General features: G+C 42.5%; 1 protein-coding gene across 1 annotated transcript in view; it reads left to right on the top strand.

Annotated features, from left to right (window-relative positions):
• The window catches only part of kcnd1 (potassium voltage-gated channel, Shal-related subfamily, member 1), a 93,874-nt gene extending 71,448 nt beyond the window's left edge, over positions 1-22,426 (top strand). Inside the window, exons 5-7 of the mRNA XM_046364211.1 lie at positions 19,616-19,711; positions 20,338-20,585; positions 21,309-22,426. Coding sequence (XP_046220167.1) covers positions 19,616-19,711; positions 20,338-20,585; positions 21,309-21,510 — 546 coding nt within the window. The 3' untranslated portion in view covers positions 21,511-22,426. The remainder of the gene's footprint in view (positions 1-19,615; positions 19,712-20,337; positions 20,586-21,308) is intronic.
• Positions 22,427-25,169: the final 2,743 nt, after the last annotated feature.

Here is a 25,169-nt window from a genome sequence, read left to right as displayed (position 1 = left end):
TAGTGCCTTCTTCTTCTCCGGCCGGGGCGGGGTTCTTTTTGTTAAAAAGAAGGACGGTACTCTGCGCCCCTGCGTGGATTATCGAGGGCTGAATGACATAACGGTTAAGAATCGTTATCCGCTTCCCCTTATGTCATCAGCCTTCGAGATTCTGCAGGGAGCCAGGTGCTTTACTAAGTTGGACCTTCGTAACGCTTACCATCTCGTGCGCATCAGAGAGGGGGACGAGTGGAAAACGGCGTTTAACACTCCGTTAGGGCATTTTGAGTACCGGGTTCTGCCGTTCGGTCTCGCCAATGCGCCAGCTGTTTTTCAGGCATTAGTTAATGATGTTCTGAGAGACATGCTGAACATTTTTGTTTTTGTCTATCTTGACGATATCCTGATTTTTTCTCCGTCACTCGAGATTCATGTTCAGCACGTTCGACGTGTTCTACAGCGCCTTTTAGAGAATTGTCTCTACGTAAAGGCTGAGAAGTGCTCTTTTCATGTCTCCTCCGTTACTTTTCTCGGTTCCGTTATTTCCGCTGAAGGCATTCAGATGGATTCCGCTAAGGTCCAAGCTGTCAGTGATTGGCCCGTTCCAAGGTCACGTGTCGAGTTGCAGCGCTTTTTAGGTTTCGCTAATTTCTATCGGCGTTTCATTCGTAATTTCGGTCAAGTTGCTGCCCCTCTCACAGCTCTTACTTCTGTCAAGACGTGTTTTAAGTGGTCCGGTTCCGCCCAGGGAGCTTTTGATCTTCTAAAAGAACGTTTTACGTCCGCTCCTATCCTCGTTACTCCTGACGTCACTAGACAATTCATTGTCGAGGTTGACGCTTCAGAGGTAGGCGTGGGAGCCATCCTATCCCAGCGCTTCCAGTCTGACGATAAGGTTCATCCTTGCGCTTATTTTTCTCATCGCCTGTCGCCATCTGAGCGCAACTATGATGTGGGTAACCGTGAACTGCTCGCCATCCGCTTAGCCCTAGGCGAATGGCGACAGTGGTTGGAGGGGGCGACCGTTCCTTTTGTCGTTTGGACAGACCATAAGAACCTTGAGTACATCCGTTCTGCCAAACGACTTAATGCCCGTCAAGCTCGTTGGGCGTTGTTTTTCGCTCGTTTCGAGTTTGTGATTTCTTACCGTCCGGGTAGCAAGAACACCAAGCCTGATGCCTTATCCCGTCTGTTTAGTTCTTCTGTGGCTTCTACTGATCCCGAGGGGATTCTTCCTTATGGGCGTGTTGTCGGGTTAACAGTCTGGGGAATTGAAAGACAGGTTAAGCAAGCACTCACGCACACTGCGTCGCCGCGCGCTTGTCCTAGTAACCTCCTTTTCGTTCCTGTTTCCACTCGTCTGGCTGTTCTTCAGTGGGCTCACTCTGCCAAGTTAGCTGGTCATCCCGGTGTTCGAGGCACTCTTGCGTCTATTCGCCAGCGCTTTTGGTGGCCGACTCAGGAGCGTGACACGCGCCGTTTCGTGGCTGCTTGTTCGGACTGCGCGCAGACTAAGTCGGGTAACTCTCCTCCTGCCGGTCGTCTCAGACCGCTCCCCATTCCTTCTCGACCATGGTCTCACATTGCCTTAGACTTCATTACCGGTCTGCCTTTGTCTGCGGGGAAGACTGTGATTCTGACGGTTGTCGATAGGTTCTCTAAGGCGGCACATTTCATTCCCCTCGCTAAACTTCCTTCCGCTAAGGAGACGGCACAAATCATTATTGAGAATGTATTCAGAATTCATGGCCTCCCGTTAGACGCCGTTTCAGACAGAGGCCCGCAATTCACGTCACAGTTTTGGAGGGAGTTCTGTCGTTTGATTGGTGCGTCCGTCAGTCTCTCTTCCGGGTTTCATCCCCAGTCTAACGGTCAAGCAGAGAGGGCCAATCAGACGATTGGTCGCATACTACGCAGCCTTTCTTTCAGAAACCCTGCGTCTTGGGCAGAACAGCTCCCCTGGGCAGAATACGCTCACAATTCGCTTCCTTCGTCTGCTACCGGGTTATCTCCGTTTCAGTGTAGTCTGGGTTACCAGCCTCCTCTGTTCTCATCCCAGCTTGCCGAGTCCAGCGTTCCCTCCGCTCAAGCGTTTGTCCAACGTTGTGAGCGCACCTGGAGGAGGGTGAGGTCTGCACTTTGCCGTTACAGGGCACAGACGGTGAGAGCCGCCAATAAACGCAGGATTAAGAGTCCAAGGTATTGTTGCGGCCAGAGAGTGTGGCTTTCCACTCGCAACCTTCCTCTTACGACAGCTTCTCGTAAGTTGACTCCGCGGTTCATTGGTCCGTTCCGTGTCTCCCAGGTCGTCAATCCTGTCGCTGTGCGACTGCTTCTTCCGCGACATCTTCGTCGCGTCCATCCTGTCTTCCATGTCTCCTGTGTTAAGCCCTTTCTTCGCACCCCGTTCGTCTTCCCTCCCCCTCCCGTCCTTGTCGAGAGCGCACCTATTTACAAGGTACATAAGATCATGGACATGCGTTCTCGGGGACGGGGTCACCAATACCTAGTGGATTGGGAGGGTTACGGTCCTGAGGAGAGGAGTTGGGTTCCGTCTCGGGACGTGCTGGACCGTTCACTCATCGATGATTTCCTCCGTTGCCGCCAGGATTCCTCCTCGAGTGCGCCAGGAGGCGCTCGGTGAGTGGGGGGTACTGTCATGTTTGTCATTTATTATCATGTCTTGTCCCTGTGCTCCCCATGCTATTCGTTTCCCTCTGCTGGTCTTATTTGGTTCTTTCCCTCCTTCTATCCCTCTCTCTCCCCCTCCCTCTCTCACTCTCTCGCTCTCTCTTCTCTCTATCGTTCCGTTCCTGCTCCCAGCTGTTCCTATTCCCCTAATCATCATTTAGTCTTCCCACACCTGTTCCCGATCCTTTCCCCTGATTAGAGTCCCTATTTATTCCTTTGTGATCCGTTCCTGTCCCGTCGGTTCCTTGTATTGTATTCACCATGCTGTGATTGCGTTTCGCCCTGTCCTGTCGTGTTTTTGCTGTGATTGTGTATCGCCCTGTCCTGTCGTGTTTTTTGCCTTCATCAGATGCTGCGTGTGAGCAGGTGTCTCTGTCGACTACGGCCTGCGCCTACCCGAAGCGACCTGCAGTCTGTGGCCGCTTCTCCAGTTATTTCCCCTCTACAAGTCTAGAGGATTTCTGTTATTCCCTGTTTGGACTTAAATAAACTCTGTTTCTGTTAAGTCGCTTTTGGGTCCTCTTTCACCTGCATGACACATATAGTATAAAATCATGTCATATAGTATAAAATCATGTCATATAGTATAAAATCACATCATATAGTATAAAATCATGTCATATAGTATAAAATCATGTCATATAGTATAAAATCATGTCATATAGTATACAATCATGTCATATAGTATAAAATCATGTCATATAGTATAAAATCATGTCATATAGTATAAAATCATGTCATATAGTATACAATCATGTCATATAGTATAAAATCACATCATATAGTATAAAATCACATCATATAGTATAAAATCATGTCATATAGTATAAAATCATGTCATATAGTATACAATCATGTCATATAGTATAAAATCATGTCATATAGTATAAAATCACATCATATAGTATAAAATCATGTCATATAGTATAAAATCATGTCATATAGTATAAAATCACATCATATAGTATAAAATCATGTCATATAGTATAAAATCATGTCATATAGTATAAAATCATGTCATATAGTATAAAATCACATCATATAGTATAAAATCATGTCATATAGTATAAAATCACGTCATATAGTATAAAATCACGTCATATAGTATAAAATCACATCATATAGTATAAAATCATGTCATATAGTATAAAATCATGTCATATAGTATGTTGGCCATATCCTCGTTTGAAATGCCCTATATGGAATATAGGCATTGGGTAATTATTCTAATGTTATCATTGCACATAACACATAACCCCTCCAGGATGACCCCTCCTCACAGAGATTTTACCCCACGTAACCATTGCAGTTCATGGGGTTGCTATGCCGACGGCAGTTGGTAATCCTTAGTTGTATTATTTGTGTTTTTTGATTTTAAAGAAATTCTGCATTCTACCGTAAGAGGAGAGAGTAGCCTGTGGGTAAAGCTTTGGGAAAAAAGAAAAGGCTGAAGGTTTACTGTCGGCCTGCAGCTGTACCTACCGACATACAGTACTGTGTGCATGGCAGACTAGTCTATTTAGTATCTGTATGTTGAATCCATTCTTAGAACAGAAGGTGCTACCAAGAACCATAAAGTATTCTTCCATTGTTCTTATTTGAGAAACCTCTGAAATTACTCTTGTTTTGGTTCCAAGTGGAACCCTTTCACAAATACGAGGTTCTAAGTGTTATATTTACCTTTATTTAACTTGGCATGTCAGGTAAGAACAAATTCTTATTTACAATGACGGCCTACACCGGCCGAACCCGGACGACACTGGGCCAATTGTGCGCCACCCTATGGGACTCCCAATCACAGCCGGTTGTGATACAGCCTGGATTCAAACCAGGGTGTCTGTAGTGACACCTCTTTCACTGAGATGCAGTGCCTTAGACCGCTGCGCCACTCGGGAGCCATATCCATATACATGGAAACCTTTCACCACTAAAATGTTCATCACTAAAAAGTATTACCTGCCTCACCACCAAAGGGTTTGACTACCTGAAACCAAAAAGTGTTCTCCTATGGGGACAAACGAAGAACCCTTTTTTTCTAAGAGCGTACACTCAATGATGCCAAATATGATTGAAAACAATTCAACTGTAAATATCTCCTGTAGCTTTCCTTAATAGCCGTAGCCAGGGGAAGGAGGTGAAGAAGTGTTCCATCTTCCTGGCAGACATATTTCAGTATCCTAATCTCTCTTCACACCATTGGAGGACAGAAGAATATGAGAAGGCATTATGCTGATTTAAGGACTAGAGGTGATAGAGGAGGAGGAGGCAGAGACAGAGAGAGATTGAATTCCCATCTTTACTAATGTACCAGGTTGAGTCCTGAGTAGTCTTTATTCTGTTTCTTCTCAGCAGTTGAAATCACTATAATCCAATATTTACAATCCCAGAGTGAGATCAGGGATCTATAAACCCATTACTTACAGGACTGCAGAGTTATTTATAAACCTAGAAGGGTTGTTTTCTCTCCCAAGTCTTTTCTTGGTTTTGGCTGCAGTATAGTCGCTATATCAGTTTGTGGGACGATGTTATCGGACATGTCTGTAGTGATTCCAGCAGGTCGCCAGACTGGCTTTGTGACTAACAGAGCTGTTTCCCAGCTCCATCCCTCCCAGCCTGGCACACTCATGTCTCTCAGTCTATCAGAGTAGATCATCTGTATGGTAAGGATTTCGACTGGCTGTTCACTGTCTATAACAGTTATGATGGTGATTAACCACCTTGACCTGGAAATCTTAGCTAGATTTTTAGGAAGCATCTGAGGTGGCACTTACATTTACATTACATTTAAGTCATTTAGCAGACGCTCTTATCCAGAGCGACTTACAAATTGGTGCATTCACCTTATGACATCCAGTGGGACAGTCACTTAACAATAGTGCATCTAAAACTTAGGGGGGGTGGGGTGAGAGGGATTACTTATCCTATCCTAGGTATTCCTTAAAGAGGTGGGGTTTCAGGTGTCTCCGGAAGGTGGTGATTGACTCCGCTGTCCTGGCGTCGTGAGGGAGTTTGTTCCACCATTGGGGGCCAGGGCAGCGAACAGTTTTGACTGGGCTGAGCGGGAGCTGTACTTCCTCAGTGGTAGGGAGGCGAGCAGGCCAGAGGTGGATGAACGCAGTGCCCTTGTTTGGGTGTAGGGCCTGATCAGAGCCTGGAGGTACTGAGGTGCCGTTCCCCTCACAGCTCCGTAGGCAAGCACCATGGTCTTGTAGCGGATGCGAGCTTCAACTGGAAGCCAGTGGAGAGAACGGAGGAGCGGGGTGACGTGAGAGAACTTGGGAAGGTTGAACACCAGACGGGCTGCGGCGTTCTGGATGAGTTGAAGGGGTTTAATGGCACAGGCAGGGAGCCCAGCCAACAGCGAGTTGCAGTAATCCAGACGGGAGATGACAAGTGCCTGGATTAGGACCTGCGCCGCTTCCTGTGTGAAGCAGGGTCGTACTCTGCGGATGTTGTAGAGCATGAACCTACAGGAACGGGCCACCGCCTTGATGTTGGTTGAGAACGACAGGGTGTTGTCCAGGATCACGCCAAGGTTCTTGGCGCTCTGGGAGGAGGACACAATGGAGTTGTCAACCGTGATGGCGAGATCATGGAACGGGCAGTCCTTCCCCGGGAGGAAGAGCAGCTCCGTTTTGCCGAGGTTCAGCTTGAGGTGGTGATCCGTCATCCACACTGATATGTCTGCCAGACATGCAGAGATGCGATTCGCCACCTGGTCATCAGAAGGGGGAAAGGAGAAGATTAATTGTGTGTCGTCTGCATAGCAATGATAAGAGAGACCATGTGAGGTTATGACAGAGCCAAGTGACTTGGTGTATAGCGAGAATAGGAGAGGGCCAAGAACAGAGCCCTGGGGGACACCAGTGGTGAGAGCGCGTGGTGAGGAGACAGATTCTCGCCACGCCACCTGGTAGGAGCGACCTGTCAGGTAGGACGCAATCCAAGCGTGGGCCGCGCCGGAGATGCCCAACTCGGAGAGGGTGGAGAGGAGGATCTGATGGTTCACAGTATCGAAGGCAGCCGATAGATCTAGAAGGATGAGAGCAGAGGAGAGAGAGTTAGCTTTAGCAGTGCGGAGCGCCTCCGTGATACAGAGGAGAGCAGTCTCAGTTGAATGACTAGTCTTGAAACCTGACTGATTTGGATCAAGAAGGTCATTCAGAGAGAGATAGCGGGAGAGCTGGCCAAGGACGGCACGTTCAAGAGTTTTGGAGAGAAAAGAAAGAAGGGATACTGGTCTGTAATTGTTGACATCGGAGGGATCGAGTGTAGGTTTTTTCAGAAGGGGTGCAACTCTCGCTCTCTTGAAGACGGAAGGGACGTAGCCAGCGGTCAGGGATGAGTTGATGAGCGAGGTGAGGTAAGGGAGAAGGTCTCCGGAAATGGTCTGGAGAAGAGAGGAGGGGATAGGGTCAAGCGGGCAGGTTGTTGGGCGGCCAGCCGTCACAAGACGCGAGATTTCATCTGGAGAGAGAGGGAGAAAGAGGTCAGAGCACAGGGTAGGGCAGTGTGAGCAGAACCAGCGGTGTCGTTTGACTTAGCAAACGAGGATCGGATGTCGTCGACCTTCTTTTCAAAATGGTTGACGAAGTCATCTGCAGAGAGGGAGGAGGGGGGAGGGGGCGGAGGATTCAGGAGGGAGGAGAAGGTGGCAAAGAGCTTCCTAGGGTTAGAGGCAGATGCTTGGAATTTAGCGTGGTAGAAAGTGGCTTTAGCAGCAGAGACAGAGGAGGAAAATGTAGAGAGGAGGGAGTGAAAGGATGCCAGGTCCGCAGGGAGGCGAGTTTTCCTCCATTTCCGCTCGGCTGCCCGGAGCCCTGTTCTGTGAGCTCGCAATGAGTCATCGAGCCACGGAGCGGGAGGGGAGGACCGAGCCGGCCTGGAGGATAGGGGACATAGAGAGTCAAGGGATGCAGAGAGGGAGGAGAGGAGGGTTGAGGAGGCAGAATCAGGAGATAGGTGGGAGAAGGTTTGAGCGGAGGGAAGAGATGATAGGATGGAAGAGGAGAGAGTAGCGGGGGAGAGAGAGCGAAGGTTGGGACGGCGCGATACCATCCGAGTAGGGGCAGTGTGGGAGGTGTTGGATGAGAGCGAGAGGGAAAAGGATACAAGGCAGTGGTCGGAGACTTGGAGGGGAGTTGCAATGAGGTTAGTGGAAGAACAGCATCTAGTAAAGATGAGGTCGAGCGTATTGCCTGCCTTGTGAGTAGGGGGGAAGGTGAGAGGGTGAGGTCAAAAGAGGAGAGGAGTGGAAAGAAGGAGGCAGAGAGGAAAGAGTCAAAGGTAGACGTGGGGAGGTTAAAGTCGCCCAGAACTGTGAGAGGTGAGCCGTCCTCAGGAAAGGAGCTTATCAAGGCATCAAGCTTATTGATGAACTCTCCGAGGGAACCTGGAGGGCGATAAATGATAAGGATGTTAAGCTTGAAAGGGCTAGTAACTGTGACAGCATGGAATTCAAAGGAGGCGATAGACAGATGGGTAAGGGGAGAAAGAGAGAATGACCACTTGGGAGAGATGAGGATCCCGGTGCCACCACCCCGCTGACCAGACGCTCTCGGGGTGTGCGAGAACACGTGGGCGGACGAAGAGAGAGCAGTAGGAGTAGCAGTGTTGTCTGTGGTGATCCATGTTTCCGTCAGTGCCAAGAAGTCGAGGGACTGGAGGGAGGCATAGGCTGAGATGAACTCTGCCTTGTTGACCGCAGATTGGCAGTTCCAGAGGCTACCGGAGACCTGGAACTCCACGTGGGTCGTGCGCGCTGGGACCACCAGAGTAGGGTGGCCGCGGCCATGCGGTGAGGAGCGTTTGTATGGTCTGTGCAGAGAGGAGAGAACAGGGATAAACAGACACATAGTTGACAGGCTACAGAAGAGGCTACGCTAATGCAAAGGAGATTGGAATGACAAGTGGACTACACGTCTCGAATGTTCAGAAAGTTAAGCTACGTAGCAAGAATCATATTGACTAAAATGATACAGTACTGCTGAAGTAGGCCAGCTGGCAGTGGGTGCGTTGTTGACACTACACTAATCAAGTCGTTCCGTTGAGTGTAATAGTTTCTGCAGTGTTGCTATTCGGGGGCTAGCAGGCTAGCTAGCAGTGTTGTCCTCTGGGGTTCTGTGTTCAAATCAAATCAGAGTTTATTAGTCACAGATGTACAGTAATTGAAGGGTACAATGAAATTCTTAAGCTCCAAGCTCCATCAATGCAGGTCAAAGATAAGTGAGTGAAACAATAGTAATAATACCAGTAATAATACAAGTAATAATAGTAATAGTACTAATACTAGTACTCATAATAGTACTAATACAGGAAATAACAACAGTAATAATACCAGTAATAATACAAGTAATAATAGTAAAATTACTAATAATAGTAATAATGTTAGCACTAATACAAGTAATAATAGTAACGGTACTAATAATAGTAATAATGCTAGTACTAATACAAGTAATAATAGTAAAATTACTAATAATAGTAATCATGTTAGCACTAATACAAGTAATAATAGTAACAGTACTAATAATAGTAATAATGTTAGCACTAATACAAGTAATAATAGTAACATTACTAATAATAGTAATAATGCTAGTACTAATACAAGTAATAATAGTAACAGTACTAATAATAGCAATAATGCTCGTACTAATACAAATAATAATAGTAACAGTACTAATAATAGTAATAATGCTAGCACTAATACAAGTAATAATAGTAACAGTACTAATAATAGCAATAATGCCAGTAATAATACAAGTAATAATAGTGATACTACCAATACTAGTGCTAATAATAGTACTAATGTCATGCCTTGGTCATTGTATTTTGTGTTTTTGTTATATGTTTGGGTAGGCCAGGGTGTGACATGGGTTTATATGTTTTCGTATTGGGGTTTGTATTATTTGGGATTGCGGCTGATGAGGGGTGTTGTATAGGCTTGGCTGCCTGAGGCGATTCTCAATCAGAGTCAGGTGATTCTCGTTGTCTCTGATTGGGAACCGTATTTAGGTAGCCATGAGTTTTGCTTTTATTTCATGGGTGATTGTTCCTGTCTCTGTGTAGTGTTCACCAGATAGGCTGTATAGGTTTTCGTTCCGTTTGTTGTTTTTGTATTTATGAGTTATTTCATGTATCGTTTCGTTTTCATTTATTAAAGATCATGATTAACAAACACGCTGCATTTCGGTCCGACTCTCTTCTTTCAACAGACGAACGCCGTTACAACTAATACAGGCAATAATAATAGTAATAATGCTAGAAATAACACAAGTAATAATACTAGTACAAGTACTAATAATTGTAATACTGCTAGTAATAATATACGTAATAATAGTAATAATAATAATGTAAGTACTAATAATATTAATAATACTAGTAATAATATAATTAATAATAGTAATAATAATAATGTAAGTACTAACAATAGTAATATCGCTAGTAATAATATCAGTAATAATAGGAATAATAATAGTAATAATGAATAATGTAAATAATAATAGTAATAATAGCAATAATATTCATAATAATACAAGTAATAACACTAGTAATACCACTGGTAATAACACCAGTAATAATACCAGTAACAATACAAGTAATAATAGTAATAATACTGGTAAAAAATACAAGTAATAATAGTGACAATAGTAATAATACTAGTAACAAGACAAGTAATGATAGTAATAATACTGGTAATAATACAAGTAATAATAGTAAAAATAGTAATAATACTAATAATAATACAAGTGGTAGTAGTAATAACGGTAATAATACAAGTAATTGCAGTAATAATAGTAATAATAGTACTAGTAATAATTCTGGTAATAATACAATTAATACAAATAATAAATAATAATAATAAATAAATAATACAACATAATACAAATAATACAATTAATAATACACACAATAATAGTAATAATACAAGTAATAACAGTAATAATAGTAATAACGCTAGTAATAATGCAAGTAATAATAATAGTACTAATACAGGCATTAATAATAGTACTAACACGAGTAATAACACTTGTAATAATACTAGTGATAACACAAGTAGCAATAGTAATAATACTAATGCCAGCAATAATAATAGTATTTGTTTCCAGTAATAACAATAGTAATAATACTTGTAATAATAGTGCTTGCAATAATACAAGTAATACTACTAGTAATGATACTAGTGACAATAGTAATAGTAATAATGATAGTACTAACAATAGTAATAACAGTAAGACTATTAGTAATAATACTAGTAATAATAGTAACAGCAATAATAATAGTACTAATACTAGTAATAATAACAGTAATAATACTAGTAATAATAGTAACAATAATAATAATAGTAATAATACTAGTAATAATAGTGACAGTAATAAAAACAGCAATAATAATAGTAATACTAATAGTACCGATAATAGTGATAATACCAGTAATCATAGTAATACTAAAAGTAATAATAATAGTACTAATAATCATAATAGTAATGCTATTAATAATAGTAATAATGATATCCAAAGTAATAATAAAAGTACTAATATGAGTAATGATACTAGTAATGATACTAGTAATAATAGTACTACTACTAGTAGTAATGCCAGTAATAGTAATTGTAACAATAATAGCACCAATAATAGTAATTATACCGGTAATAATACTAGTAATTATACTAGCACAAACAGTAACAATAATACCAGTAATAATACTAGTAATAATAGCAATAGTAATACCACTGGTAATAGTAGCGATGGTACTAATAATAGTGATAATACTAGTAATAATAGCAACAACACTAATAATAGTACTAATAATAGTAATGATACCAGTAATAATACTAGTAATCACACCAGTAATGACACTAGTAATAATAGTAATAGTAATAATACCAGTAATAATAGTAATGGTAATAATGCTAGTACCAATAATAGTAATGGCACTGGTAATAATGCTAATAATGATACTAGTAATAACAGTATTAATAATACTACGAGTAATAGTAATAACACTAGTAATAATGGTAATAGCAACAATACTAGTAATACTACTGGTAATAAAAGTACTTATAATAGTACTAATAATAGTAATAATACTAGTAATAATACCAAGTAAAATAATATAATGTAGACAGAACCTTGTCTTGTCTACATATGTATATTTACAATTAGTTCAAAATTCTGTACAGTTGCTGCAGTTAAAAGTGGCGAAGTGTGTAAACAAAGATTGTGACCAGTGACTGACAAGTATAACTGTTCATTGAGGGGTGAGGGTGTGCAGGGGCCAGTGGATAAATGTATGTTTTGGGGGAGAACAGCCTGTGAAAGCGGGGAGAACAGGCTGGGCAAGGCTGGGTCCCCTGATGATCTTCTTTGCCTTCCTGTGACACCTGGTGTTGTAGTTGTCGTGGAGGACAGGCTGGGTCAGGCTGGGTCCCCTGATGATCTTCTTTGCCTTCCTGTGATACCTGGTGTTGTAGTTGTCGTGGAGGACAGGCTGGGTCAGGCTGGGTCCCCTGATGATCTTCTTTGTCTTCCTGTGACACCTGGTGTTGTAGTTGTCGTGGAGGACAGGCTGGGTCAGGCTGGTTCCCCTGATGATCTTCTTTGCCTTCCTGTGACACCTGGTGTTGTAGTTGTTGTGGAGGACAGACTGGGTCAGGCTGGGTCTCCTGATGATCTTCTTTGCCTTCCTGTGACACCTGGTGTTGTAGTTGTCGTGGAGGACAGGCAGTGTGCAGCCAGTGGTGCGTTCGACTGAGTGTACAACCCTCTGTAGTACCTTGTGGTCAGAGGTGGTGGAGTTGCTGAACCAGGCTGTGATGCAGCCTGACAGAATGCTCTCGATGATGATCCTGTAGAACACTGTGAGGGCTCTCGAGGACAGGCCAAATTGCTTCAGCCTCTCGAGGTTGAAGAGTTGCTGTCGTGCCTTCTTCACTATGGTGTCCGTGTTGTTTGACCATTTCAGCTCTTTGAAGATGTGGGACTTTACGAGGGACTTGACTTTTCTGACTGTCGCCACTAGAGGTCGACCGATTAATCGGAATGACCGATTAATTAGGGCCGATTTCAAGTTTTCATAACAATCGGAAATCTGTATTTTTTTTATTTAACTAGGCAAGTCAATTAAGAACACATTCTTATTTTCAATGACGGCAGAACGACAGATTTTCACCTTGTCAGCTCGGGGGATCTAATCTTAAAGGTAACTAGTCCAATGCAATAACGACCTGCCCCTCTCTCGTTGCACTCCACAAGGAGACTGTTACGCGAATGCAGTAAGCCAAGGTAAGTTGCTAGCTAGCATTAAACTTATCTTATAAAAAACAATCAATCATAATCACTAGTTAACTACACATGGTTGATGATATTACTAGATATTATCTAGTGTGTCCTGCGTTGCATATAATCTGACTGAGCATACAAGCATACAAGTATCTAAGTATCTGACTGAGCGGTGGTAGGCAGAAGCAGGCACGTAAACATTAATTCAAACAGCACTTTTGTGCGTTTTGCCAGCAGCTCTTCGTTGTGCGTCAAGCATTGCGCTGATTATGAATTCAAGCCTATCAACTCCCGAGATGAGGCTGGTGTAACCGAAGGGAAATGGCTGGCTGGTTCGCGTGCTAATAGCGTTTCTGAGTCTTCTAGTAGTTGTTCCCCTTGCTCTGCATGGGTAACACTGCTTTGAAGGTGGCTGTTGTCGTTGTGTTGCTGGTTCGAGCCCAGGGAGGAGCAAGGAGAGGGGCGGAAGCTATACTGTCACACTGGCAATACTAAAGTGCCTATAAGAACATCCAATAGTCAAAGTTTAATGAAATACAAATGGTATGGAGGGAAATAGTCCCGTAATTCCAATAATAACTACAACCTAAAACTTCTTACCTGGGAATATTGAAGACTCATGTTAAAAGGAACCACCAGCTTTCATATGTTCTCATGTTCTGAGCAAGGAACTTCAACGTTAGCTTTCTTACATAGCACATATTGCACTTTTACTTTCTTCTCCATGTCACATTCTGACCTTAGTTCCTTTGTTTTGTCTTTGTTTTAGTATGGTCAGGGCGTGAGTTGGGTGGGTTGTCTATGTTAGTTTTTCTATGATTTTCTATTTCTGTGTTTGGCCTGAAATGGTTCTCAATCAGAGGCAGCTGTCAATCGTTGTCCCTGATTGAGAACCATATTTAGGTAGCCTGTTTTCTGTTGGGGTTTGTGGGTGGTTATTTTCAGTCTTTGTGTGTCTGCACCAGATAGAACTGTTTCGGTTGTTACTTTGTTGTTTTGTATTTTGAAGTGTTCAGTTGTTTATTAAAAAGATGAACACTAACCACGCTGCGCTTTGGTCCTCTCCTTCTTCCACCCAAGACAACCGTTACACTCCAACACTTTGTTTTTGCATTATTTAAACCAAATTGACCATGTTTCATTATTTATTTGAGGATAATTTAATTTATTGATGTATTATATTAAGTTCAAATAAGTGTTCATTCAGTATTGTTGTAATTGTCATTATTACAAATGTAAAAAAAATTACAAATCGGTCGATTAATTGGTATCGGCCTTTTGGTCCTCCAATAATCGGTATAGGCATTCAAAAATCATAATCGGTCGACGTCTCGTCTCCACGGCGGCTCCGTTGTTGAGGATGGGGGCGTGCCCAGCCTGGTTCTTCTTGAAGTCCACAATCAGCTATTTTGTTTTGCTGACGTTGAGGGAGAGGTTGCTTACCTAGCACCACGACGTCAGAGTACCTACCTCTTCTCTGTAGGCCGTCTCGTCGTTGTCGGTAGTCAGGCATAAAATTGTCGTCTGCAAACTTGATGATGTAGTTGGAACTGTGTGAGACCACGTAGTTGTGGGTATACAGGAGACAGTTCTTTGTGTCCTGATTAACATCATTAGAGAGGGAGAATACTTACTGTACAGACAGTCAAGGGCAGTCACTCAGTAATAAGCTGTGGAGGTATACTGTCTACTCATCAGTATACTGTCAACTCATCAGTATAATGCCTACTCATCAGTATAATGCCTACTCATCAGTATACTGCCTACTCATCAGTATAATGCCTACTCATCAGTATAATGTCTACTCTTCAGTATACTGCCTACTCGTCAGTATACTGTCAACTCATCAGTATAATGCCTACTCATCAGTATAATGCCTACTCATCAGTATAATGTCTACTCATCAGTATAATGCCTACTCATCAGTATAATGCCTACTCTTCAGTATAATGTCTACTCATCAGTATATCAAATTTCAAATCAAATCAAATCAAATGTATTTATATAGCCCTTCGTACATCCGCTGATATCTCAAAGTGCTGTACAGAAACCCAGCCTAAAACCCCAAACAGCAAGCAATGCAGGTGTAGAAGCACAATGCAGGTGTATTGCCTACTCATCAGTATACTGTCTACTCATCAGTATAATGCCTACTCATCAGTATACTGTCTACTCATCAGTATAATGCCTACTCATCAGTATACTGTCTACTCTTCAGTATAATGCCTACTCTTCAGTATAATGTCCACTATTCAGTATAATGTCTACTCATCAGTATACTGCCTACTCATCAGTATACTGCCTACTCATCAGTATACTGTCTACTCATCAGTATACTGTCTACTCTTCAGTATAATGCCTACTCTTCAGTATAATGTCCACTATTCAGTATAATGTCTACTCATCAATATACTGTCTACTCATCAGTATACTGTCTACTCATCAGTATAATGCCTACTCATCAGTATACTGTCTACTCATCAGTATACTGTCTACTCATCAGTATACTGTCTACTCATCAGTATACTGCCTACTCATCAGTATACTGTCTACTCATCAGTATACTGTCTACTCATCAGTATACTGTCTACTCATCAGTATAATGCCTACTCATCAGTATACTGTCTACTCATCAGTATACTGTCTACTCATCAGTATACTGTCTACTCATCAGTATAATGCCTACTCATCAGTATACTGTCTACTCATCAGTATACTGCCTACTCATCAGTATACTGTCTACTCATCAGTATACTGTCTACTCATCAGTATACTGCCTACTCATCAGTATACTGTCTACTCATCAGTATACTGTCTACTCTTCAGTATAATGCCTACTCATCAGTATACTGCCTACTCATCAGTATACTGCCTACTCATCAGTATACTGTCTACTCATCAGTATACTGTCTACTCATCAGTATACTGCCTACTCATCAGTATACTGTCTACTCATCAGTATACTGTCTACTCTTCAGTATAATGCCTACTCATCAGTATACTGCCTACTCATCAGTATAATGCCTACTCATCAGTATAATGCCTACTCATCAGTATAATGCCTACTCATCAGTATAATGTCTACTCATCAGTATAATGCCTACTCATCAGTATAATGCCTACTCTTCAGTATAATGTCTACTCATCAGTATATCAAATTTCAAATCAAATCAAATCAAATGTATTTATATAGCCCTTCGTACATCCGCTGATATCTCAAAGTGCTGTACAGAAACCCAGCCTAAAACCCCAAACAGCAAGCAATGCAGGTGTAGAAGCACAATGCAGGTGTATTGCCTACTCATCAGTATACTGTCTACTCATCAGTATAATGCCTACTCATCAGTATACTGTCTACTCTTCAGTATAATGCCTACTCTTCAGTATAATGTCCACTATTCAGTATAATGTCTACTCATCAGTATACTGCCTACTCATCAGTATACTGTCTACTCATCAGTATAATGTCTACTCATCAGTATACTGCCTACTCATCAGTATACTGTCTACTCATCAGTATAATGTCTACTCATCAGTATACTGCCTACTCATCAGTATACTGTCTACTCATCAGTATACTGTCTACTCATCAGTATACTGTCTACTCTTCAGTATAATGCCTACTCTTCAGTATAATGTCCACTATTCAGTATAATGTCTACTCATCAGTATACTGCCTACTCATCAGTATACTGCCTACTCATCAGTATACTGTCTACTCATCAGTATACTGTCTACTCTTCAGTATAATGCCTACTCTTCAGTATAATGTCCACTATTCAGTATACTGCCTACTCATCAGTATACTGCCTACTCATCAGTATACTGCCTACTCATCAGTATACTGTCTACTCATCAGTATACTGTCTACTCATCAGTATAATGCCTACTCATCAGTATACTGTCTACTCATCAGTATACTGTCTACTCATCAGTATACTGCCTACTCATCAGTATACTGTCTACTCATCAGTATAATGCCTACTCATCAGTATACTGTCTACTCATCAGTATACTGTCTACTCATCAGTATACTGCCTACTCATCAGTATACTGTCTACTCATCAGTATACTGTCTACTCATCAGTATAATGCCTACTCATCAGTATACTGTCTACTCATCAGTATAATGCCTACTCATCAGTATACTGTCTACTCATCAGTATACTGTCTACTCATCAGTATACTGCCTACTCATCAGTATACTGCCTACTCATCAGTATAATGCCTACTCATCAGTATAATGCCTACTCATCAGTATAATGCCTACTCATCAGTATACTGCCTACTCATCAGTATACTGTCTACTCATCAGTATACTGCCTACTCATCAGTATACTGCCTACTCTTCAGTATAATGCCTACTCATCAGTATACTGCCTACTCATCAGTATAATGCCTACTCATCAGTATAATGCCTACTCATCAGTATACTGCCTACTCATCAGTATAATGCCTACTCATCAGTATAATGCCTACTCTTCAGTATAATGTCTACTCATCAGTATACTGCCTACTCATCAGTATAATGCCTACTCATCAGTATAATGCCTACTCTTCAGTATAATGCCTACTCATCAGTATACTGCCTACTCATCAGTATACTGCCTACTCATCAGTATACTGCCTACTCTTCAGTATAATGCCTACTCATCAGTATACTGCCTACTCATCAGTATAATGCCTACTCATCAGTATAATGCCTACTCTTCAGTATAATGTCTACTCATCAGTATACTGCCTACTCATCAGTATACTGCCTACTCTTCAGTATAATGTCTACTCATCAGTATACTGTCTACTCATCAGTATACTGCCTACTCATCAGTATACTGTCTACTCATCAGTATACTGCCTACTCATCAGTATACTGTCTACTCATCAGTATAATGCCTACTCATCAGTATACTGTCTACTCATCAGTATACTGTCTACTCATCAGTATACTGTCTACTCATCAGTATACTGCCTACTCTTCAGTATAATGCCTACTCATCAGTATACTGCCTACTCATCAGTATAATGCCTACTCATCAGTATAATGCCTACTCTTCAGTATAATGTCTACTCATCAGTATATCAAATTTCAAATCAAATCAAATCAAATGTATTTATATAGCCCTTCGTACATCCGCTGATATCTCAAAGTGCTGTACAGAAACCCAGCCTAAAACCCCAAACAGCAAGCAATGCAGGTGTAGAAGCACAATGCAGGTGTATTGCCTACTCATCAGTATACTGTCTACTCATCAGTATAATGCCTACTCATCAGTATACTGTCTACTCTTCAGTATAATGCCTACTCTTCAGTATAATGTCCACTATTCAGTATAATGTCTACTCATCAGTATACTGCCTACTCATCAGTATACTGCCTACTCATCAGTATACTGTCTACTCATCAGTATACTGTCTACTCATCAGTATACTGCCTACTCATCAGTATACTGCCTACTCATCAGTATAATGCCTACTCATCAGTATACTGTCTACTCATCAGTATACTGCCTACTCATCAGTATAATGCCTACTCATCAGTATAATGCCTACTCTTCAGTATAATGTCTACTCATCAGTATACTGCCTACTCATCAGTATAATGCCTACTCTTCAGTATACTGCCTACTCATCAGTATAATGCCTACTCTTCAGTATAATGTCTACTCTTCAGTATAATGTCTACTCATCAGTATACTGTCTACTCATCAGTATAATGTCTACTCATCAGTATAATGTCTACTCATCAGTATACTGTCTACTCATCAGTATACTGTCTACTCATCAGTATACTGTCTACTCTTCAGTATAATGTCTACTCATCAGTATACTGCCTACTCATCAGTATAATGCCTACTCTTCAGTATAATGTCTACTCATCAGTATATCAAATTTCAAATCAAATCAAATCAAATGTATTTATATAGCCCTTCGTACATCCGCTGATATCTCAAAGTGCTGTACAGAAACCCAGCCTAAAACCCCAAACAGCAAGCAATGCAGGTGTAGAAGCACAATGCAGGTGTATTGCCTACTCATCAGTATACTGTCTACTCATCAGTATAATGCCTACTCATCAGTATACTGTCTACTCTTCAGTATAATGCCTACTCTTCAGTATAATGTCCACTATTCAGTATAATGTCTACTCATCAGTATACTGCCTACTCATCAGTATACTGTCTACTCATCAGTATACTGTCTACTCATCAGTATACTGTCTACTCATCAGTATACTGCCTACTCATCAGTATACTGTCTACTCATCAGTATACTGTCTACTCATCAGTATACTGCCTACTCATCAGTATACTGTCTACTCTTCAGTATACTGTCTACTCTTCAGTATAATGCCTACTCATCAGTATACTGTCTACTCTTCAGTATAATGCCTACTCTTCAGTATAATGTCCACTATTCAGTATAATGTCTACTCATCAGTATAATGTCTACTCATCAATATACTGTATTATTGCCTAAAGAATAACTCATTCTACAATGTTTGTTGGACAAAATCACCTCCCATTTGTGTTTATAATCTGAAGTTTGCTTACCACCGCAATGCGTTGCCAACTACTAACTACCATTGATGTGATCGTGTTACACTGATAAAGTCTTTCATGTGTGGCTATGTTGGGCTAAGTGAGTTGCTGTCTTGCTGTGTCCCTCAGGGTGGCGATAGTGACAGCACAGCTTTTTGTGTGAAGAACAGGTCCGCCTTCGAGCATCAACATCATCATCTATTGCAGTGCTTGGAGAAAACCACCGTGAGTGCTGCTTTTTAAAAATCTCATAGATAATATTGTCTGATACGTTTATTGCTCATTTTGATGTACTGTATATATACTCGGTGTAATGTTGTTCGTCTGTTGTTTGAAGAGAGTCAGACCGAAATGCAGCGTGTAGGTTACTCATGACTTTTAATAAAGATAAAGCGGTACATGAAATAACTGAAAATATGAAAACAACAAACGAGTGAAACTAATACAGCCTATCTGGTGACTAACACAGAGACAGGTACAATCACCCACGAAATACAACGCGCACTCAGGCTGCCTAAATACGGTTCCCAATCCGAGACAACGAGAATCAGCTGACTCCAATTAGGAATCGCCTCAGGCAGCCAAGCCTAACTAGACACACCCCTAATAATACACACTCCCAATTAATACAAACCCCAATACGAAATACAACATATAAACCCATGTCACACCCTGGCCTACCCAAACATATAACAAAAACACAAGATACAATGACCAAGGCGTGACACTCGGTTTCACACTTTCAGCAGTTATGAGAAGCTATCATATAGTATACAGCCACCTGCAGCTAGTTTAAAGATGGCCGTTCAGAGGCCAGGATCGACGTCTTTCATTATTTTATGTGTTGACAGAATCACGAGTTCACCGATGAAGTCACCTACAGCGAGGTGTGTATGATGGATTCAATGGGCTTCCGCACCAGCCGCAGCACTTCCTTGTCCAGCCAGCAGGGGGCCACCACCACCTGCTGCTCCCGGCGGGCCAAGAGGAGGGCCATTCGCCTTGCCAACTCCACCGTGTCTGTCAACCGGGGAAGTGTGCAGGAGCTGGACACGCTGCACGTCACCAAGACACCTGTTGGAACTCAGTACCCACAGAGGTACTGTACAGCACACACTGTCCACCTGATTCAAGGAGCCCACTCCTCCCTTTCTATCTTTGCCTCACCACTCAATCACCTGTAGAGGCTGTTGATGTTTTACTACATTTAGCTCTGGCCTATTCATTAAGAAGAACATTCTGCTGATCTTGAATTACAAGCTGAGTTCGAACAGTTTCTCAAACTCTGCTGGCTCTAACTATGTTGATACTGTCGATGTTTTGTCAAAACAACCTCCATTGTGTTTAATGAGAAATGTAGTTGAAAACAATGGGAACATTTATTTAATTTGCCACTGTAGCGTGACATTGTTTATTTTTAAGGGAAACAGTTGATAATGGTGAGTTTGTTTGTTTTATTGAATGCTTGCATTTTTATACATAGTTGCTATGATGGATGTATCACTATACAGACAGTGGAAGAACAAATTACTTGTCTCGAATACACTGATCTACTTACAATGAGGACACATACAAGTCCTCTCAACATAAACACATTTGACTATTTTGGGGTAATGGTGACAGATACGTGCATTGTCTAACTTTATTTCGGTGTGTGTGTGTGTGTGTGTGTGTGTGTGTGTGTGTGTGTGTGTGTGTGTGTGTGTGTGTGTGTGTGTGTGTGTGTGTGTGTGTGTGTGTGTGTGTGTGTGTGTGTGTGTGTGTGTGTGTGTGTGTGTGTGTGTGTGTGTGTGTGTGTGTGTGTGTGTGTGTGTGTGAGCAGTCGCTCCAGTCTAAACGCCAGAACTGGAGACCTGAAGCTGAACTGTACTGACTACACAGCAGCCATCATCAGTATCCCCACTCCCCCAGCCAACAGTCCTGATGAGAGCCTACCTAACTCACCCACCATCCCTGGCATCCTACGCAACTCTCGCTCCAGTATCTATAACACCCAGGAAACTGTCAAGATCTCCTCTTTATAACCCTCTGAAGCTCCTCTTGACCCATTGCACAAAACAACAGGAATGGGGTCTGTCAGAGAAGAACATGGGGAAGAAGGATGATAACATCCACACTCTTTACAAATGCTTCACTCCGATACCAACGTAATGTCTACTGAATAGTCAAGGTAGGGGCAGTGTGAGAAAAAGAAAGTAAATGAATTGTAACTATCCATTTGATGTGCTGGAACAGTTACTGTGAGGTTGACCTTTTGGCCCAGGGAGATACGGTGGTGGGGGGTGGGGTGAGGGGTACCACAGACACAATCTGAGCTGACCAGGAACAGGTGACAATGCCTCTTGGACTCAGAGAAGGGACACAGATTGATGGTGTGGTTACTAAGAGTGCTTTTCAACAATAATATACCCACCGCGGCATCGAAAGCCTTTAACTTTTTAAAGATATGCAACGTTAGAACAAGCAGGAAAAACTAATATACATAATGTGTGTAAAGAAATTGCAGGGAGAGATTATAAAGATTATGAATAATTGCACAATTATATTGATATTTAAATACATCTTTACAGATAGTAATATGAATACCGTATTCTGCAATAGATATCTTTACACAAATGAATTTGAAAATAAAAGGAGTGATCGTTAGATGGTACTACATATGTAACATATTTTGTATCATACGTCTCTAAATCACATGCATCTTCAAACTTGTCAGTGTAATGACGAGCTTAATACAGCAGTGCATGTTCCTGTTCAGTAGACGGTGGAGAAGACAAGCTACTGATATTAGTCCTGTTCAGTAGACGGTGGAGAAGAGAAGCTACTGATATTAGTCCTGTTCAGTAGACGGTGGAGAAGAGAAGCTACTGATATTAGTCCTGTTCAGTAGACGGTGGAGAAGAGAAGCTACTGATATTAGTCCTGTTCAGTAGACGGTGGAGAAGACTGATATTAGTCCTGTTCAGTAGAAGAGAAGCTAAGTCCTGTTCAGTAGACGGTGGAGAAGAGAAGCTACTGATATTAGTCCTGTTCAGTAGACGGTGGAGAAGAGAAGCTACTGATATTAGTCCTGTTCAGTAGACGATATTAGTGGAGAAGAGAAGCTACTGATATTAGTCCTGTTCAGTAGACGGTGGAGAAGAGAAGCTACTGATATTAGTCCTGTTCAGTAGACGGTGGAGAAGAGAAGCTACTGATATTAGTCCTGTTCAGTAGACGGTGGAGAAGAGAAGCTACTGATATTGGTCCTGTTCAGTAGACACTGGAGAAGAGAAGCTACTGATATTAGTCCTGTTCAGTAGACGGTGGAGAAGAGAAGCTACTGATATTAGTCCTGTTCAGTAGACGGTGGAGAAGAGAAGCTACTGATATTAGTCCTGTTCAGTAGACACTGGAGAAGAGAAGCTACTGATATTAGTCCTGTTCAGTAGACGGTGGAGAAGAGAAGCTACTGATATTAGTCCTGTTCAGTAGACGGTGGAGAAGAGAAGCTGCTGATATTAGTCCTGTTCAGTAGACGGTGGAGAAGAGAAGCTACTGATATTAGTGGTGTCAGATACGACTAGCTCATCTGGCGTTTTGCATGGTATCTTATTTTCTTTCTCTCAGAACAGTTTGTTTGATTTATTTTTCCCTGACAACAACATTGTAACGTAATAATGATGTCTGCACCAAAAGTGTACATTAGGTTAAAAAAATGAACAAAATAAAAAAAACATTCAGGCATGTTCCTCGCCAGAATGCAAAGTGGGTCCGATTGTATGGTCTGTGTGTAGTAGGTTGGAAGGACGTGCTAATTCAGCACAGATATGCATGGATACCGTTTTAGGTATTCTACATGTCCCCCCCCCCCCCCCTCCTTGGGAAATCAAATGTAGAGAAGGGATTGAGCAACATCCACTGTCAATGAGTCATAAATAAGGGAGAAGAGGTTACCAGTAAGAAAAAAGTATCTATCCATCTTTGAGTTCACAGTAACCTGTCATTGACATCCATTATCACCAACAGTGTTTTTCAGTTCAGACGCTCTTGTAATATTGTGTATATGCAGCCTGTTGACGGCTGTGTAATACACAAACTACTTCTCTCTTCAACATGCTAACATACCGGTGCTGTTATTGTACTTGATTGGACTATGAGATCTGGTGTTTACAATCCTACATTTTTTTCCCCTCCTACAATTATTATTGTTTGCACAATACTGCAATGAAAAATCTGAAACTGTGCACACTACAGCTGTTTTAAAGTTACTTTACTATTTATTCGTTAGCTTTATTTTGGGTTATATAGTGCAGATAGGACTAGAGTAATGAGCACTGTTATGGATAACTACAGATTGTACACCAGACAATGAGATATAACCAAAGATTTCTGGCATCCATTACTGGACGCTACAGGTTTGACTATACAAAACAATGCCATAGATTCTTCAACAACTTGAGGCTCCCGAGTGGCGCAGCAGTCTAAGGCACTGTATCTCAGTGCTAGAGGTGTCACTACAGACCCTGGTTTGATTCCAGGCTGTATCACAACCGGCCGTGATTGGGATTCTCATAGGGCGGCGCACGATTGGCCCAGCGTCGTTAGGGTTTGGATGGGGTAGGCCGTCATTGTCTAGGTTAGGGGAGGGTTTGGCCGGGGTAGGCCGGCATTGTCTAGGTTAGGGGGGTTTGGCCGGGGTAGGCCGGCATTGTCTAGGTAAGGGGGGTTTGGCTGGGCCAGGCCGGCATTGTCTAGGTTATGGGTGGGTTTGGCCGGGGTAGGCCGTCATTGTCTAGGTTAGGGGAGGGTATGGATGGGGTAGGCCGGCATTGTCTAGGTTAGGGGAGGGTTTGGCCGGGGTAGGCCGGCATTGTCTAGGTTAGGGGAGGGTTTGGCCGGGGTAGGCCGGCATTGTCTAGGTTAGGGGAGGGTATGGATGGGGTAGGCCAGCATTGTCTAGGTTAGGGGAGGGTTTGGATGGGGTAGACAGTCATTGTCTAGGTTAGGGGAGGGTATGGATGGGGTAGGCCGGCATTGTCTAGGTTAGGGGAGGGTATGGATGGGGTAGGCCGGCATTGTCTAGGTTAGGGGAGGGTATGGATGGGGTAGGCCAGCATTGTCTAGGTTAGGGGAGGGTTTGGATGGGGTAGACAGTCATTGTCTAGGTTAGGGGAGGGTATGGATGGGGTAGGCCGGCATTGTCTAGGTTAGGGGAGGGTTTGGCCTGGATAGGCCGTCATTGTCTAGGTTAGTACGACCCTGCCTCACACAGGAAGCGGCGCAGGTCCTAATCCAGGCACTTGTCATCTCCCGTCTGGATTACTGCAACTGTTGGCTGGGCTCCCTGCCTGTGCCATTAAACCCCTTCAACTCATCCAGAACGCCGCAGCCCGTCTGGTGTTCAACCTTCCCAAGTTCTCTCACGTCACCCCGCTCCTCCGTTCTCTCCACTGGCTTCCAGTTGAAGCTCGCATCCGCTACAAGACCATGGTGCTTGCCTACGGAGCTGTGAGGGGAACGGCACCTCAGTACCTCCAGGCTCTGATCAGGCCCTACACCCAAACAAGGGCACTGCGTTCATCCACCTCTGGCCTGCTCGCCTCCCTACCACTGAGGAAGTACAGCTCCCGCTCAGCCCAGTCAAAACTGTTCGCTGCTCTGGCCCCCCAATGGTGGAACAAACTCCCTCACGACGCCAGGA

Source organism: Oncorhynchus gorbuscha, linkage group LG10, assembly GCF_021184085.1.
Source record: "Oncorhynchus gorbuscha isolate QuinsamMale2020 ecotype Even-year linkage group LG10, OgorEven_v1.0, whole genome shotgun sequence".
In the NCBI taxonomy this organism is placed as follows: Eukaryota; Metazoa; Chordata; class Actinopteri; order Salmoniformes; family Salmonidae; genus Oncorhynchus; species Oncorhynchus gorbuscha.
Note: the sequence above shows the minus strand (reverse complement) of the source record. Positions and strands in the feature narration are given on the sequence as shown.